The sequence below is a fragment of the Phyllobates terribilis genome, unplaced genomic scaffold (genome assembly GCF_046119375.1).
Source record: "Phyllobates terribilis strain yellow unplaced genomic scaffold, ASM4611937v1 Scaffold_2__4_contigs__length_985480577, whole genome shotgun sequence".
Taxonomy (NCBI): Eukaryota; Metazoa; Chordata; class Amphibia; order Anura; family Dendrobatidae; genus Phyllobates; species Phyllobates terribilis.
The window spans coordinates 154,766,955-154,780,887 of NW_027362762.1; the positions used below are offsets into that span (position 1 = coordinate 154,766,955).

General features: G+C 43.5%; 1 protein-coding gene across 1 annotated transcript in view; it reads right to left on the reverse strand.

Annotated features, from left to right (window-relative positions):
* LOC141198805 (gametocyte-specific factor 1-like) overlaps nucleotides 1-13,443 on the reverse strand; it is a 36,509-nt gene extending 23,066 nt beyond the window's left edge. The window contains exons 1-3 of the mRNA XM_073663162.1: nucleotides 13,359-13,443; nucleotides 8,322-8,410; nucleotides 3,003-3,129 (exon numbers count right to left, since the gene is read on the reverse strand). Coding sequence (XP_073519263.1) covers nucleotides 3,003-3,129; nucleotides 8,322-8,402 — 208 coding nt within the window. The 5' untranslated portion in view covers nucleotides 8,403-8,410; nucleotides 13,359-13,443. The remainder of the gene's footprint in view (nucleotides 1-3,002; nucleotides 3,130-8,321; nucleotides 8,411-13,358) is intronic.
* Nucleotides 13,444-13,933: the final 490 nt, after the last annotated feature.

Below are 13,933 nucleotides of genomic sequence, written 5' to 3' on the forward strand. Positions count from 1 at the left end.
TTGTTGCCATCACTGATCTACTGCAGGCTGGCATGACTGCTGAACCCAGTGATTGACTACAACTTATGTAACCGCTGCAGCAATCACGTAACTGCTACATCTTCTCAATAAAAACAGGGGCAGTAGTAATAAGTAAAAGGATTTTTGGCACTTTCTCAGGGTAACCATGGGTGCTGTCTGCCGACCCCCCCCAAAAAAAAGCAAACAAAAAAAAACAAGTCAGCTCCTCAGCATGCTAGAGCTACCTCCTGGCACCAAACTACTCAATAACAAAAGTAGAATTACACAGGAAACCAGGTGGCATCTCACAGCAGTTCCAGGGGTGAGAAAACAAGAGATAATTAACAGCAATCTTTTAGGACACTGCCGCTTGCAGCATCATAAGAAGTCTGAAAAGACTCATTTGCAGACTTGAAAGTGTCAGTTTTAGGGGAAAAAAAACAAAAATGGATAAAACACCAAATAACAGTCTTCCACCTGATGGACTAAATCTCAGGAAGCCCTTGCAGGGCTGCTTTAGACTTGGCAAAATAAGATTCCAAAATTGGAGCTGGAACTCTATAAGTAATGTTTGCCTTGAAGCCACCAGCCGCCTGCAGAGGACCTTTCAGGAATGAAAAATAAGGCATCTTTGGGCTGGGACTGGCTGCAAAACCACCTTCTGCAAGTGAAGGACAAGGAAGGGAGAGCAACAGGAAAAAGCCAACAGCTCAAATACTCGCCTGATGGATGTGATCACTGAGAAAAGTCACCTTAAAAAGGAGAGCCGTGGCAGAGAGGTGTCCCTAATTGGCTCAAGAGTTCAAAACCAAGTTGAGGTCCTATGGAAACAGGAGGGGAAAGAGGGCAGTACAGAGTTGACCACTGGACTTGAGGCTCGGAAGTAAGGTTCCTCTAGAAGAGGATAGACAAGTCAGAGACATGTCCATTGTAGTAAAAGAGCAGAAAGAAACAGAATCGTAAGGGATAAAGACATATGAAAAATTTGTTGCGATTCGGAAAAATACAAAACCTTCCCAGTGCGCAGATGATATGCAACAAGGTAGGTTTAAGAGCCCTAATCATATGCTGAATAACCTGATCACAGGCCGAAAGCATTCACAAATGTGGCCTCAACGGCCATACTTTTAGATTAAGTGATTGAATGAGGGTGGAAAATGGGACCCTGGGAAAGCCAGTCTGGACAATCCAGGAGGCACCATGGGGTGTCTGCAAGGAGGTAGCCCACTTACACATACAAGGCTTATCTGGGCCAGTCTGGAGCGACAAGAATGTGAACCCCTTCCAATTTATCTTCTTGAGCAGCTTGAGGAGCATAGACAGGGAAGGGAGAATCGAGACCAAAGCATCAGAAGAGCTAGAGGGCCGCAGGATCTGGACGAGCTCTGGAACCTTGTGGTCAAGTCTGAATGCCATCATATATTATTGTCCAGGGTGCCTTACAGAAATCAGACCGAGTTGAAAGTACCACTATCCCACGGCTGACATCTTCCAGATTAGAAAATCTGCAGCTTAACTTTATAACTCCCGGCAGGTGGATGGCTGAAATAGTTTTGACTACTTCGTTCTGCCCAGGCAAAAATCCGTGATACCTTGTCATCTTTAGGCCACCTCCTAATGCTTGATGCATGCCACAACAGTGGCAGCTTCAGTATAGATCTAAATGGGAAGACCCGACAGCTTGTCCTGCCAGTGATGACAAGGAAAGACGGATGACTGATCTCCAGCACACTGATGGGCAGTAAAGCTACATGGACTTTCCAATTATCACTGTACGGCAAACTGACAGAAAACCACTCCTCAGCCTTGGAAGCTGGTGTCCGTCAACACAACATGCCTATGAATGGGAAGAGCGGCTCTGGCACACTTAAGGGGAAGTCAGACGTCAAATAAGAGACTGCTGGACGTGGGTGGACTGGTATGAAAATGAGCAATGGGGATCACCATCTTGCCTTGAACTTTCATTCAGAAGTGGAGGGAGGTTGGCAGCAATAATCTTAGTGTGCAAATGACAGCCTGGAGAACAGACTTGTCTTCTGCAAGAAAACTCTCCTGGCAGTGTCAAATATCCCCAGAAAAAAAATGAAAAAGCTGAGTAGGGATCAGGAAGGACTTCAGTTTATAGATGACCCATCCAAAGTGAGCTGTAGACTTTCCATATTGTCTGAACAGAGAGGGCCCTTGATAAAAAATATCATGGCTAGCCCAAAGGGGAGAGTAACCAGCTGAATTAAGACTGGTCGACCGCAAAACTTATATTAGAGTAAGAAAAATGGGGATGTGGAATAGATTTGAATGAAACCCCTTAAAGCGCTCGAGGAGCAATGACAATACAATGATGCCCGACTAGAAGAGAGAAATAAACGTTTGCCCAATGGGTTCAAGATATCCGGAAGATTCTTTGACGTTCAAATATTGGTTTACAGCTTGGACAGAGTCCAAATTCGAGCCTGAGCAAAGGTCTGGTTTTTGCACCGAATGGGTTTCAGGACAGAGGGCTTGAGACAAGGAATCCATATGGGAAAGGTAAAGAGAAAGCAATCTGGAGGAGAACTCCCTCAAGGCCACTTGGATTGGTCAAAAGCATTAGAGGCAGCATGATAGGCAGACACTCCATCACATTATTCAGGGACTGGGACACCTTTTGCAAGCTCAGCCACCGACAAGAGCGCTACAGCCCAATGGCAAGGTGGGGGCACGCTGTCATTTTGTGAGTGGAAACTCCTGCAATCTGCGCATGTCGCATCAGACTAGCTCGAAGGATAGCTGTGCTTCCATGTGAAGCAGGCAAAATTATTTAACATGGGTCTCAGCCGGCTCACATGCGCAGTCCTCTCTGGAGTTCTATGAAGCAGTGAGGAAAAACAGAAAAAAAGAATTTGTATACTGGACAAGTCAAGGCACGAAGAATATTCCTAAAAACAAAAAAAACAAACCACAAAACAGTGCATAATGCAAGTGAGCACAGATCAAAATTCACTTGCAGTACTGTGGAGACATACCAAATGTTTCTATATCCCGTTCCAACCTCCTCTGTTTCTCCTCCTCTTCCCTTTTTAAAGAAATGGCTACCCATTTTGTCTTCTGCTTGGTCTGCTGATTACTTGCCGACTTTCCTGTTACAAAGCTCTAAAATAAAGTATAAAAGTTAATGAAACTAGAATTCAAAACAAGAAGGGAGGGTGGACACTGCTATAAAGGAGTATGGCGGGGTGCTACAATAACCTAATATGACTAGGGCACAATAGTAGAAGACACAGGGTATAAGAACTGTGCACACCCACAAAAATGTAAAGAAAATATAGCAAAATCTTTATTGTAGTTTTATAAATGTCCATCGACAATGGTACATAAAATAAAAACATTTAAAAGTAGGCAAAACATTGCACTACACAATATCAAAAAGGTGAGGGTATCAGTATGGTGACCCAAAGCAATAAATCCCCTTAGAGCTGCAGCACCATTTATCATTTCCCATAATACACAACATGGTTGTCAAGCATACCATCTATTCAAAATTATGAATGACAAAATGTGCACAAATGCAAGTAATGAACCAGGTCTCCCTGAGTAATTATGTCATGAGTAAAAATGTGTTAAGAGAATGAATTGGGATAGTTACCTGCCAGCACTGAAGACCCTACGCGTTACGCTGCTGAACCGCAGCTTCGTCAGGGGTAGATTGTAAGTAGGCATACATACTCTTAAATATTGTCTCCAATTTAGCCTGTCCGTACCTCCCACCAGGTAAAACTTTCACAAATCCCACCGATAATAAAGTCCCTCAGAAAGTACTGATGATTAACTGCAAGTCCACTAATGTTGTATATGCATTAGTGTGCCCGTCTGAAAGTTTGTGGGTAAACGTCCCAGGAGCTTCGCAGGAGAGTGCAACAACATGTTTCCAATATTAATCTGGCCGAACAGGACTTGAAGAAGGGCAGAGCAATTTCCTCTGTAGCTCTGCACTTTCTTCAGTTCCATTATAGCAGTCCAAAAAACTTTCGTGTGACGGGCTTACAAAAAATGAGACCCAACTCACGCAAATCAGATTACACTAGTGATCTTGAGAACAGAATCCAGGTGGATTTTTGTTCTTGATTCGGTGGCCCCCAGGAGTATAAGTGAGGACTTTTCATTCACTGGCATTCACTTTTGGAGCATTCTCAGCACATTTTTTGTTATCCTCCCTTCCTCGCAGTTTGGGGAACCTCTCCTGGAAAATGCTGACCTGGGACAATACGGGCACTATCAGTTTCAGACGTAGTGGGACCCTCATCTTCCTGAGTGCCAAACATTAGGGTTTTGATGACTACCTCCTGAAACTGAAGGAAGGTCCCCGTATTGCCTGCAGATCTAAACAGCACAAAAGCATTGTACAGTGCCATCTGTACAATGTGCAGGGCTAATTTTATGTACCATACTTTAGCTTTTCACGTGGCACTGTATGGTTTGAGGACCTAATCTAAGATCTACACCCCCCATGAACTACTTATAGTCCAAGATACAATCTGGCTTTGGGACTTGTGTTGGTGTACCTCTGGGACTTGTGTTGTTGTACCTCGGACAGTGACAAGTCAGCTGTTGTCATGATGTATGGTGGACAAGATAAGGACATCCCTCTTGTCCTTATACTTGACCACCATGTTATCGCAGCACTGGACTCTGCTTTCACCGTTTCTCAGCGGTTGCCCAATTAGTGGCTTAGGGAGGCCTCTGATTTTTTCGCTGTGCCGCATGCAACTGTACCTCTGACAAAGAGGGTCTTGAAGAGCGGGATGCTGGTGTTAAAATCAATATAGGAGGTGATAACCCTTATCCAGCAGTGGGTGCAGCAATTCCCACACAATTTTCCCACTCACCCCCAGGACAGAAGGGAAATCAGGGAGGGGCAATCTGGGTGTCCTTCCCTTTGTAGACCCTAAATCTGTGGGTGTACTCTGAGGTATTCTAGCACAGCTTGTACAGTTTTATTCCGTACCTGGCCCTCTTACTGGGCAGGTATTGTCAGAATTAGTCTCCCTTTAAAATGAACCAGAGATTCATCTATAGCAGTGTTTCCCCAAACCCCATCCTCACGGCCCCCCACAGGTCATGTTTTCAGGATCTCCTTAGTATTGCACAGGTGAGAGAATTCCTGATGCCTTGATGATACTTCAATCACCTGTGTAATACTAAGGAGATCCTGAAAACATGACCTGTGGGGGGCCATGAGGATGGGGTTTGGGAAACACTGATCCATAGCGATGTCCCTTTGGGGGTTTTAGTCTCCCTTTAAAATGAACCAGCAGGAGAGAGGGAAAAGAAAGCAGAGAGCGCAACGATCTAAATGTAGTTGTATGGTCAGATCACAGATAGGTGTTAGTTGCACTCACCTTTATTAGGCCTTGGTCACTTGCTTATAGGTCCCTTCGAACCACAGAACATCCAGTAATGATCTTTTTTCAGCGGTATGCTGCAGATCCCTGGTGGCTATTGTTTAACTCGGGCAGAGTTATCATAGGAAAAATATACGAAAAAGATTTCCTCCAGGCTATTTGCGCTCCCGAATAACTTGTAAGTACAAGCTATAGTATTATCCTGTATGGATCTTTATTATTTCTCCAAAAACATGTACATACAACGCGTTGAGACAAATAAAATGTCTTCCTCAGGTATTTTGTTATAAGTGCTACTTAGTTCTGACCAGCTTTTATAAGAAGTGTTGCTATAATGGTCTGGGTGTGGAGCACATATGGTTAATTTTGACACACCCATTCCAAAAAGGCACTACAAGTCAGTAGTTAGTAAAAAGGAAAAAATCCCTATATAAAAAGTGAAAATGTGATATATAACTGCTTACATGATTGTTGTATGTTACGAAACTTTTTAAAATACTGTTAAAAAACAATCATAAAAAATATATTGGAAGACTCATAAAAACTAACATATATAAAACCATTAATAAACAGTATCCAGAGGTATATTAATTCTTCCTATATCCCCTCAATAATATCATTCAGCCCATCTGGGTGTAAAGTGCCCATTTTAAATATCCAAAAAGATTCTTTACGGTTTAATCTCTCAGTGCGGTTTGGACAATTCTCAGGGATTTGTTCCACTGGTGTAACAGGCATAATGCGAAAAACGGCTTTATAAAACACAGCCTATCTAGACACTTGTGCTTGAAACACAATAAAAAATTCAACATAAAAGTTACACCAGTGGAACAAATCCCTGAGAGTTGTCCAAACCGCACTGAGAGATTAAACGGTAAAGAATCTTTTTGGATATTTAAAATGGGCACTTTACACTCAGATAGGCTGAATGATATTATTGAGGTGATACAGGAAGAATTAATATACCTCTGGATACGGTTTAGCATGGAGGAAATCTTTTTCGTTTAAAATGAACCAGAGATTCATCTATAGTGATGTCCCTTTGGGGGTTGTACGCCTTAGCAAATTTTCTGCTGAAGTGTTCAACTACTGGACGAATTTTGTATAGACGACCAAAGTTAGCATCATCTCTGGTAGGACACTGCGCATTATCATTATAATGCAAACATTTTTGGACCGCTTCAAATTGGGACCTTGTCACGGCCATACGGAATAACGGTGTGCTGTAAAGAATATCAGTACTCCAGTATTGCCAAAGCTGTTTTTTTGATTATGCCCATATGTAGCACAATGCCCCAAAATGTCAATCTCTGCTGCATTTACATGGGGTCCATCTGGCGTATGAGGACGTTGGGTTTTGGGCGAAAAATTGATAGGCATACAAATTTGTCTGAGCCACCATAACATGCATTGTTTCCTCGTTGAAAAAGAATTTGAAGAAGTCAATTTCAGTGAGGCCTGTAACATCAAATTGGATTCCTGAGTTGCCGATGAAATCCGGAATTACAGGCTGATAATTTTCAGGGGGTGCAGTCCATATGGGATCAATTGCTGTAGGAGTTTGACTGGGTCCTAGTATGCCTTGCTGGGGGTTCATCCTCACTAGATGAGGAGGAAGAGGAATAGAGGAACGTGGGATCGTCCTCACTGCCTGAATCTGTGTTGGAGGCAAGGAGTGCGTATCCCTCCTCTGGCGAATAGCGTCTTCTTGATGAATGGGCCATTTTTATTTTAATTTTCAAAACACTGGGTATTTGTGTATAATCGGTGCTTTTACAAGTGTATTGTGTGGGGCCTGTGTAAGGGGTACTATTTATTATAAAAAGTAGAAAAAGAAGAGAGAAAAAGTAAAAATTTAGAAGAAGCACAAAGAAATTTTTTTTAAAGAAAAATAGATGTAAAAAAAAAAAAAAAAAAATGTACGTCTAAAAAAAATTTCAGTGACGTTCACTACACTAATGCCCTACCTATAAATTTACCCGACGCTAACCATTCTTTTTTTTTTTTTTGCAAAAGAAAAACGGACGTCACCAACACTAACGTGCGCTCCCCTAATGCCCTCACTAAAAATTTACACTTCATATACGAGCAAAATGCTCGTTGGGTGCAATGATTTCTAAGCAAACTTAAAAAAATATTGTTCTCAATCACTTTGTCTTGTGTAAGCAGAACATGTGCTGCTGATAACATTATTGAGCCATCTGGTTGACCAGTTCTAACAGGTCTTTAGATGACTAAATATTGGCTTGCATGTAGACTGGCAGTCGTTTAAAGGGAACCAACCAGTCATGCAAAAAAAAACGCTAATAACCTGCAGATATGGGGTTAATCTAAAGGTTAATAGAATGCGGCCAACACACTGCGCCTAGTCTTCCGGGCAGCCTCAGGTTTACAGAAATAGTGGCTTCAGTCACTGCTCAGAGGATAGTAAGTTGTGGCAGTAACCACACCCCGACACTGACCGACAGGTTCCCTTTAAAGTCTGCGATTCTGCTAAGCCCGCATATGTCACATCAGGTTACTGGAAACATCACCTGTTTACAGCACACTCCTGGATATACCAGGGCTTTGGAGTCGGTAAGCCAAACCTCCAACTCCTCAATTTCCATGACAACGACTCCGACTCCCTCATACATGGCTTATATTTAAGTGATAAATTTACTGTAGCACAGATTCATTTCAGCTAAAAGTCTAGACCCTTAGACCAGGAATAGGACATTTCATAACTTTCCCAAAAATTATTCCCCACAAACTGCATTGAACTACTGTACTCAATTTATTATATACTTTAGGAGTTTGAGTCGGTCCATTTTATACCGACTGACTCCACAGCCCTTGGATATACAAGCTGATAGTCCTAAGAATGCTCGCTTCCCGACTATGAGATGAGTTTTAAAACTTACTGCATCCCAATAAAGGCGAGTTAACAAGAATGAGTATTACCTCACAGTCCCTAAGATGCATACTCATCTCAGTCCCGCGGACTTTGTGCTCAGGGTTATATGGACATGTTATGTAATCCATGGTTAAATCTGCAAACAGAAAATAAATGTCAATGTGATAAAATAAGAGCAGTATAGGGTATTCTGTAAGGTTGTGACCACACCAAATCAATTCTAAAAATAGGTATCTCCCCCATAACGGAGAAACAAAACTCTACTAATATATAGTGCTACAGCAGAAGGGTCGGAGGGTTGGTGGCCATCATCAATGCATGGCACCAAACCACCTGCGCTTTAACCCATTAACCCTTAAGGACCGAGCCACTTTGTACGTTAATGACCGGGCCAATTTTTTCAATTCTGACCACTGTACTTTGTGCGGTAATACCTCTGGAACGCTTCAACGGATCCCCCTGATTCGGAGATTGTTTTTTCGTGACATATTGTACTTCATGATACTGGTAAAATGTATTTGATATGACTTGCGTTTATTTGTAAAATAAACAAATTTGTCGAAAATGTTTAAAATTTTGCAGTATTCAAACTTTGAATTGTTATGCCCTGAAATTATAGAGATATGTCACACAAAATAGTTAATAAATAACATTTCCCACATGTCTACTTTACATCAGCACAATTTTGGAACCAACATTTTTTTTTTTTTTTTTTTGTTAGGGAGCTATGAGGGTTAAAAGTTGACCAGCTATTTCTCAGTTTTCCAACAAATTTTTTTTTTTTTTTTTAGGGACCACATCACATTTGAAGTCACTTTGAGGTGTCTTAGTGAGTATGTTCTATTAACCCTTTCGCCGAGTATGCTCGGGCCGAGCTCCGAGTATTTACAGCTGCTCGGTGATATGGTTGAATCGCTCCCGTGTGCATGATTTGCAACTGTTTGACAGCTTTATTACATGGGAGGAATGTCTATTTCTTACACATTCCTCACATGTAATAAAGCTGTCAAACAGTTGCAAATCATGCACACAGGAGCAATTCAACCTCATCACCGAGCAGCTATAAATACTCGGAGCTTGGCCCGAGCATACTCAGACAGAACATACTCTCTCAACCCTAGGGTCTATATGACAGAACATACCCAAAAGTGACACCATTCTAAAAACTGCACCCCTCAAGGAACTCAAAACCACATTCAAGAAGTTTATTAACCCTTCAAGTGCTTCACAGGAACTGAAGCAATGAGGAAGAAAAAAATTAACATTTAACTTTTTTTCACAAAATATTAAATTTAGACCATTTTTTTTTTATTTTCACAAGGGTAACAGATAAAAATGAACCCCAAAATGTATTGTGCAATTTCTCCTGAACATGCTGATACCAAATATGTGGCGGCAAACTACTGTTTGGGCGCATGGCAGGGTTCGGAAGTGAAGGAGCGCCATTTGACTTTTTGAATTCAAAACTTGCTGGAATAATCAGCAAATGCCATGTGTTCGGAGAGCCCCTGATGTGCCTAAACAGTGGAAACCCCCCACAAGCGACCCCATTTTGGAAACTAGACCCCTCAATGAACTTATCTAGATGTGTGAAGAGCACTTTGAACCCCCAAGGTGCTTCACAGAAGTTTGTAACAAAGACGTGGGGAAAAAAAAAAAAATCTTTTAGCCCCCAATTTTTTATTTTCACAAGGGTAACAGGGGAAAATGGACCCCAAAAGTTGTTGTGCAATTTCTCCTGAGCACGCAGATGCACTATATGTGGCAGAAAATCACTGTTTGGGTGCATTATCCGGCGCTCTACACTGAGCACTTACTTTGGGGTTTCCATCTAAATCTCCAAGTGACGCGATTCAGGCGAAACCCTGGAGGGATCCATTCATTATAATGAGATGAGGCAGCAGAGTTACTCTGGACTCCGTCTGGCCTCTGTTCAGCGTTATCCTTTTCAGAGGTTCACAAAACTGTGGCTGAGCGCGCTTTTATTTACGCCTAAAAAGATGGACACCGCCAAATCATAGGTCAGACGGCGTCCACAGTGCCTCCATCTGTCTAATTACAGGGAATCTTCCGTCAGGGGTTTCCTTCTGAATAACGTATTTCAGAGATTTACACGGAAACCCCGGTGTAAGCGCTCAGGGCAGAATAAATGTGCGCCGAGCCTTACTGCGATCTTTGGGAGGCAGAATACATAAATCAGCAGCAGGGGAAGAATTGGTTTTATATATTTTTTACGTCATTCCTCGTGCAGTATAAAAGTTATAATGTTTGCATCTCCATATTTAGAGAGCTATAATTTTTCAATATTTCGGCCGACAGTCATGTGATGGCTTGTTTTTTTGCGGGATGAGTTGACGTTTTTATTGGTACCACCTTTGGGCAAATTACATTTTTTGATCGCTTTCTATTCAGATTTTTGGGAGGCAGTATGAACGAAAAACAATTTAGGAATTTTTTTTGCTGTTATTTGTGTGGTAAAATTGATAAGGCAGCTTTATTCTTCGGGTCAGTACGCTTACAGCGGTACCACATTTATGTAATTTCTTTATGTTTTTGCGCTTTTACGTAATAAAACTTTTATAGAAAAAATAATTATCTTTGCATCGCTTTATTCTGAGCTCTGTAACTTGAATTTTTCGGATGATGGAGCGGTATGGCGGCTTTATTTTTGCGGGACAAGATGACGTTTTCAGCGGTACCATTTCTATTTTCATCCGTCTTTTATTGCGTTTTATTCCACTTTTTTCACGTATGATAAGTCAGTTTCTAATTTTTTTTTTGTTGTTTTTTTACGCTGTTCACTGAAAGGGTTAACTAGTGTGACAAGTTTATAGATCGGGTTGTCCAGGCGCGGTGATACCAAATATGTGTACTCTTGTTTATTTTTCTTTACCTATAAATCTGTATTTATTAGTGATATATATATATATATATATATATACATACATACATACATTTTATTAAATTTTTTAAAAACTTTTACTTAGTCCCACTATGAGACTTTCACTTTTTCATAGATATAATGTATTGCAATGCACTAGCATTGCAATACATTACACCTATATTGAAAGCTCCTGAGACCATACTGTGCATTGGTCTCAGGAGCTTTCTGTAGCTTGGTGACCTGGGGGTCATCATGACGACCCCTGGTCACCATGGCAACCGTTGTGGCCCCCCCCCTCCCGATGATGTCACGGGGTGCCGACCTGAAGGCAGAGGGAGCTCCCAGCTCTCTGCCTGCCTTCTGAACACTGCGATCGCAGCACTCAGAGGGTTAACAGCAAGGGGCGGAGCTGACACTCCTGGCTGCTTAGTGCCACATGCAGTGCTGAGCTCCAGCACTGAGAGCCACAGACATTCAGCGTCTCCTGCTCCATCATGCTGTGATTGGTCAGTCAGATTGACTGACTGATCGCAGTGATCTGAGTACAGGGACCAACGGCATGGGTCCCTGCACCCCTTCTCGTGCCACTCAGCTGTCAGACAGCTGTCGGCACTGAACTGGCACAGCGTGTTTACACACTATGCTAGTTCAAAGCTATGACGGACACTGCACGGCAAGGAGCATTAACCTACACCCGCTCATGCCGTGCAGTGTCCATCATTGAGCACTATGGGGTTAAGGCAAAGTCACGAAGATGTGATTTTTGGGAGTTATAACGTGAGGTTTATGACCAGAGTTAAATCCACATGCATCTGATGCAAGCTAGATTACATAGCTGGCCAAAGCAGCCATTACCACATATGCAGCTGTCATGTCTGACAGAAGTGTTTTCACGGAATGCACACATCGACTCACATCTGCCCCCCAACAACGCAATAGTGGGGAATTTATGGGGTACAATGACAGCTTGGGACCTGCTGGAGGACCCCATCCCTGTCATCTTCGTACTTCTGTGAAGTTCAGCCACAAGCTGAGCATTATGTGAGACCAAGATTTTTACTATGCACTGAAGTATTACAGAACATAGTATAAGAAATCAGATGATAGCAAGTCCCATAAAGATAACTATAAATTTTAAAAAAAATTGTTTGAGGGCAGTGCTTGAAGCTGTGGAGCGGCATTGTTGTCACTCACTGCCATCTCCACCCCAAGCCACGTCTTCCATGGAATCTAAGGTGGCACTAGAGTGCAGGCGCTTCACTCATCTCCCACCGCCTCCATCACCCAGGGTCCAGAACATCTTCAGAGGGAGGCAATGCAAAAAAAAAAAAACTGTAGTAATGTCCTGTTCCAGGAGGGACGATTGATGCTCCAGGAAAAAGTGCAGTCCCAGCCTACTCCTTAAGAAATTCAAGATTGTATCATCTCAGCCACTCAGTCCTAGCTAGCTGTGTGGCTCAGGCCATTTGATATTATATTTTTTCAGTTACATTGCTTAGAAACCAAATATAATTTATTATGGAGGGCGCGGCAAGACAGCTGGCCAATCAGTGAGCCCTGCAGTAGGGGGCGCTCAGGAGCAGTGGTGAGAACACAGAAGTATGCGCACAAGACCATGGGCCTGTACACATGGAGCTGCACCCACAGCTTATGGCCGCACTCTGCACAGAGGAGCCGCTCCTCTATGGGAGAAGGCAGGAGAGAAGAGCTGCAGCGGTACTGGGGCAATACCTGTAATCGCCGACCTAATGCTCTCTCCCCCGGAGTACACACCCAGTCACCAGCCACAGGCGCCATTAATGGGACACGTGGGATAGAGCTGGACCAAGCCATAAGTCACCCAACCCTCTACCACCTCAACGTGTCCCGCACCAGCCCTATACCGACCAGCAGGCCGCCTGCAATGTGTCCCGCCCCAGCCCTATACCGACCAGCAGGCAGCCTGCAATGTGTCCCGCCCCAGCCCTATACCGACCAGCAGGCCGCCTGCAATGTATCCCTCCCCAGCCCTATACCGACCAGCAGGCCGCCTGCAATGTGTCCCGCCCCAGCCCTATACCGACCAGCAGGCCGCCTGCAATGTGTCCCTCCCCAACCCTATACCGACCAGCAGGCCGCCTGCAATGTGTCCCGCCCCAGCCCTATACCGACCAGCAGGCCGCCTGCAATGTGTCCCTCCCCAGCCCTGAGCAACCATTACCGCTGTCCTGTCACACGTCCTGTCTCCTCGCCGGCTGCCGCACTTCTCCCGGGAACGCCCCGCCCACTCACTATAAGGCGCCGCTGAGGCGGAGACCACGCCCCATGAGTCAGCACAGCCAGTGGCGCGAAAATGGCCTGACATGGCGGCGCCCGCTCACTGTGTTCTCCTGAGGGCGCCATCATATATCTGATGACTTTTATCTATAGACATATACTTTTTACACCCATTAAAGTGATTTTCCCTACATGTCATCATTTGATGTTATTAGCCAACGAACATGGCCACATTGCACAAATGTATGCCACTGGCATAGTGTGGTGTTACAGTGCCTCACTTACAGCCTCTGTTCACATAGGAGTTTTTCGGTGCATTTAGAAAAGACTTGATGAAACGCTCAGTGTTGAGGAGCTTCCTTTTTCCTCAAGGTTTTGGATGTATTTTTAGTTCTTTTTGTAGCCCCTTGACATCACAGTGTCGGTGTCTGGAGAGGTTTCCTTCAGGAGATGCTTCAGAGAAGTGGCGTGCACTTTCTTTTTCTACCAGGTGGTTTTAAATCACTGCTTTGGGGGAAA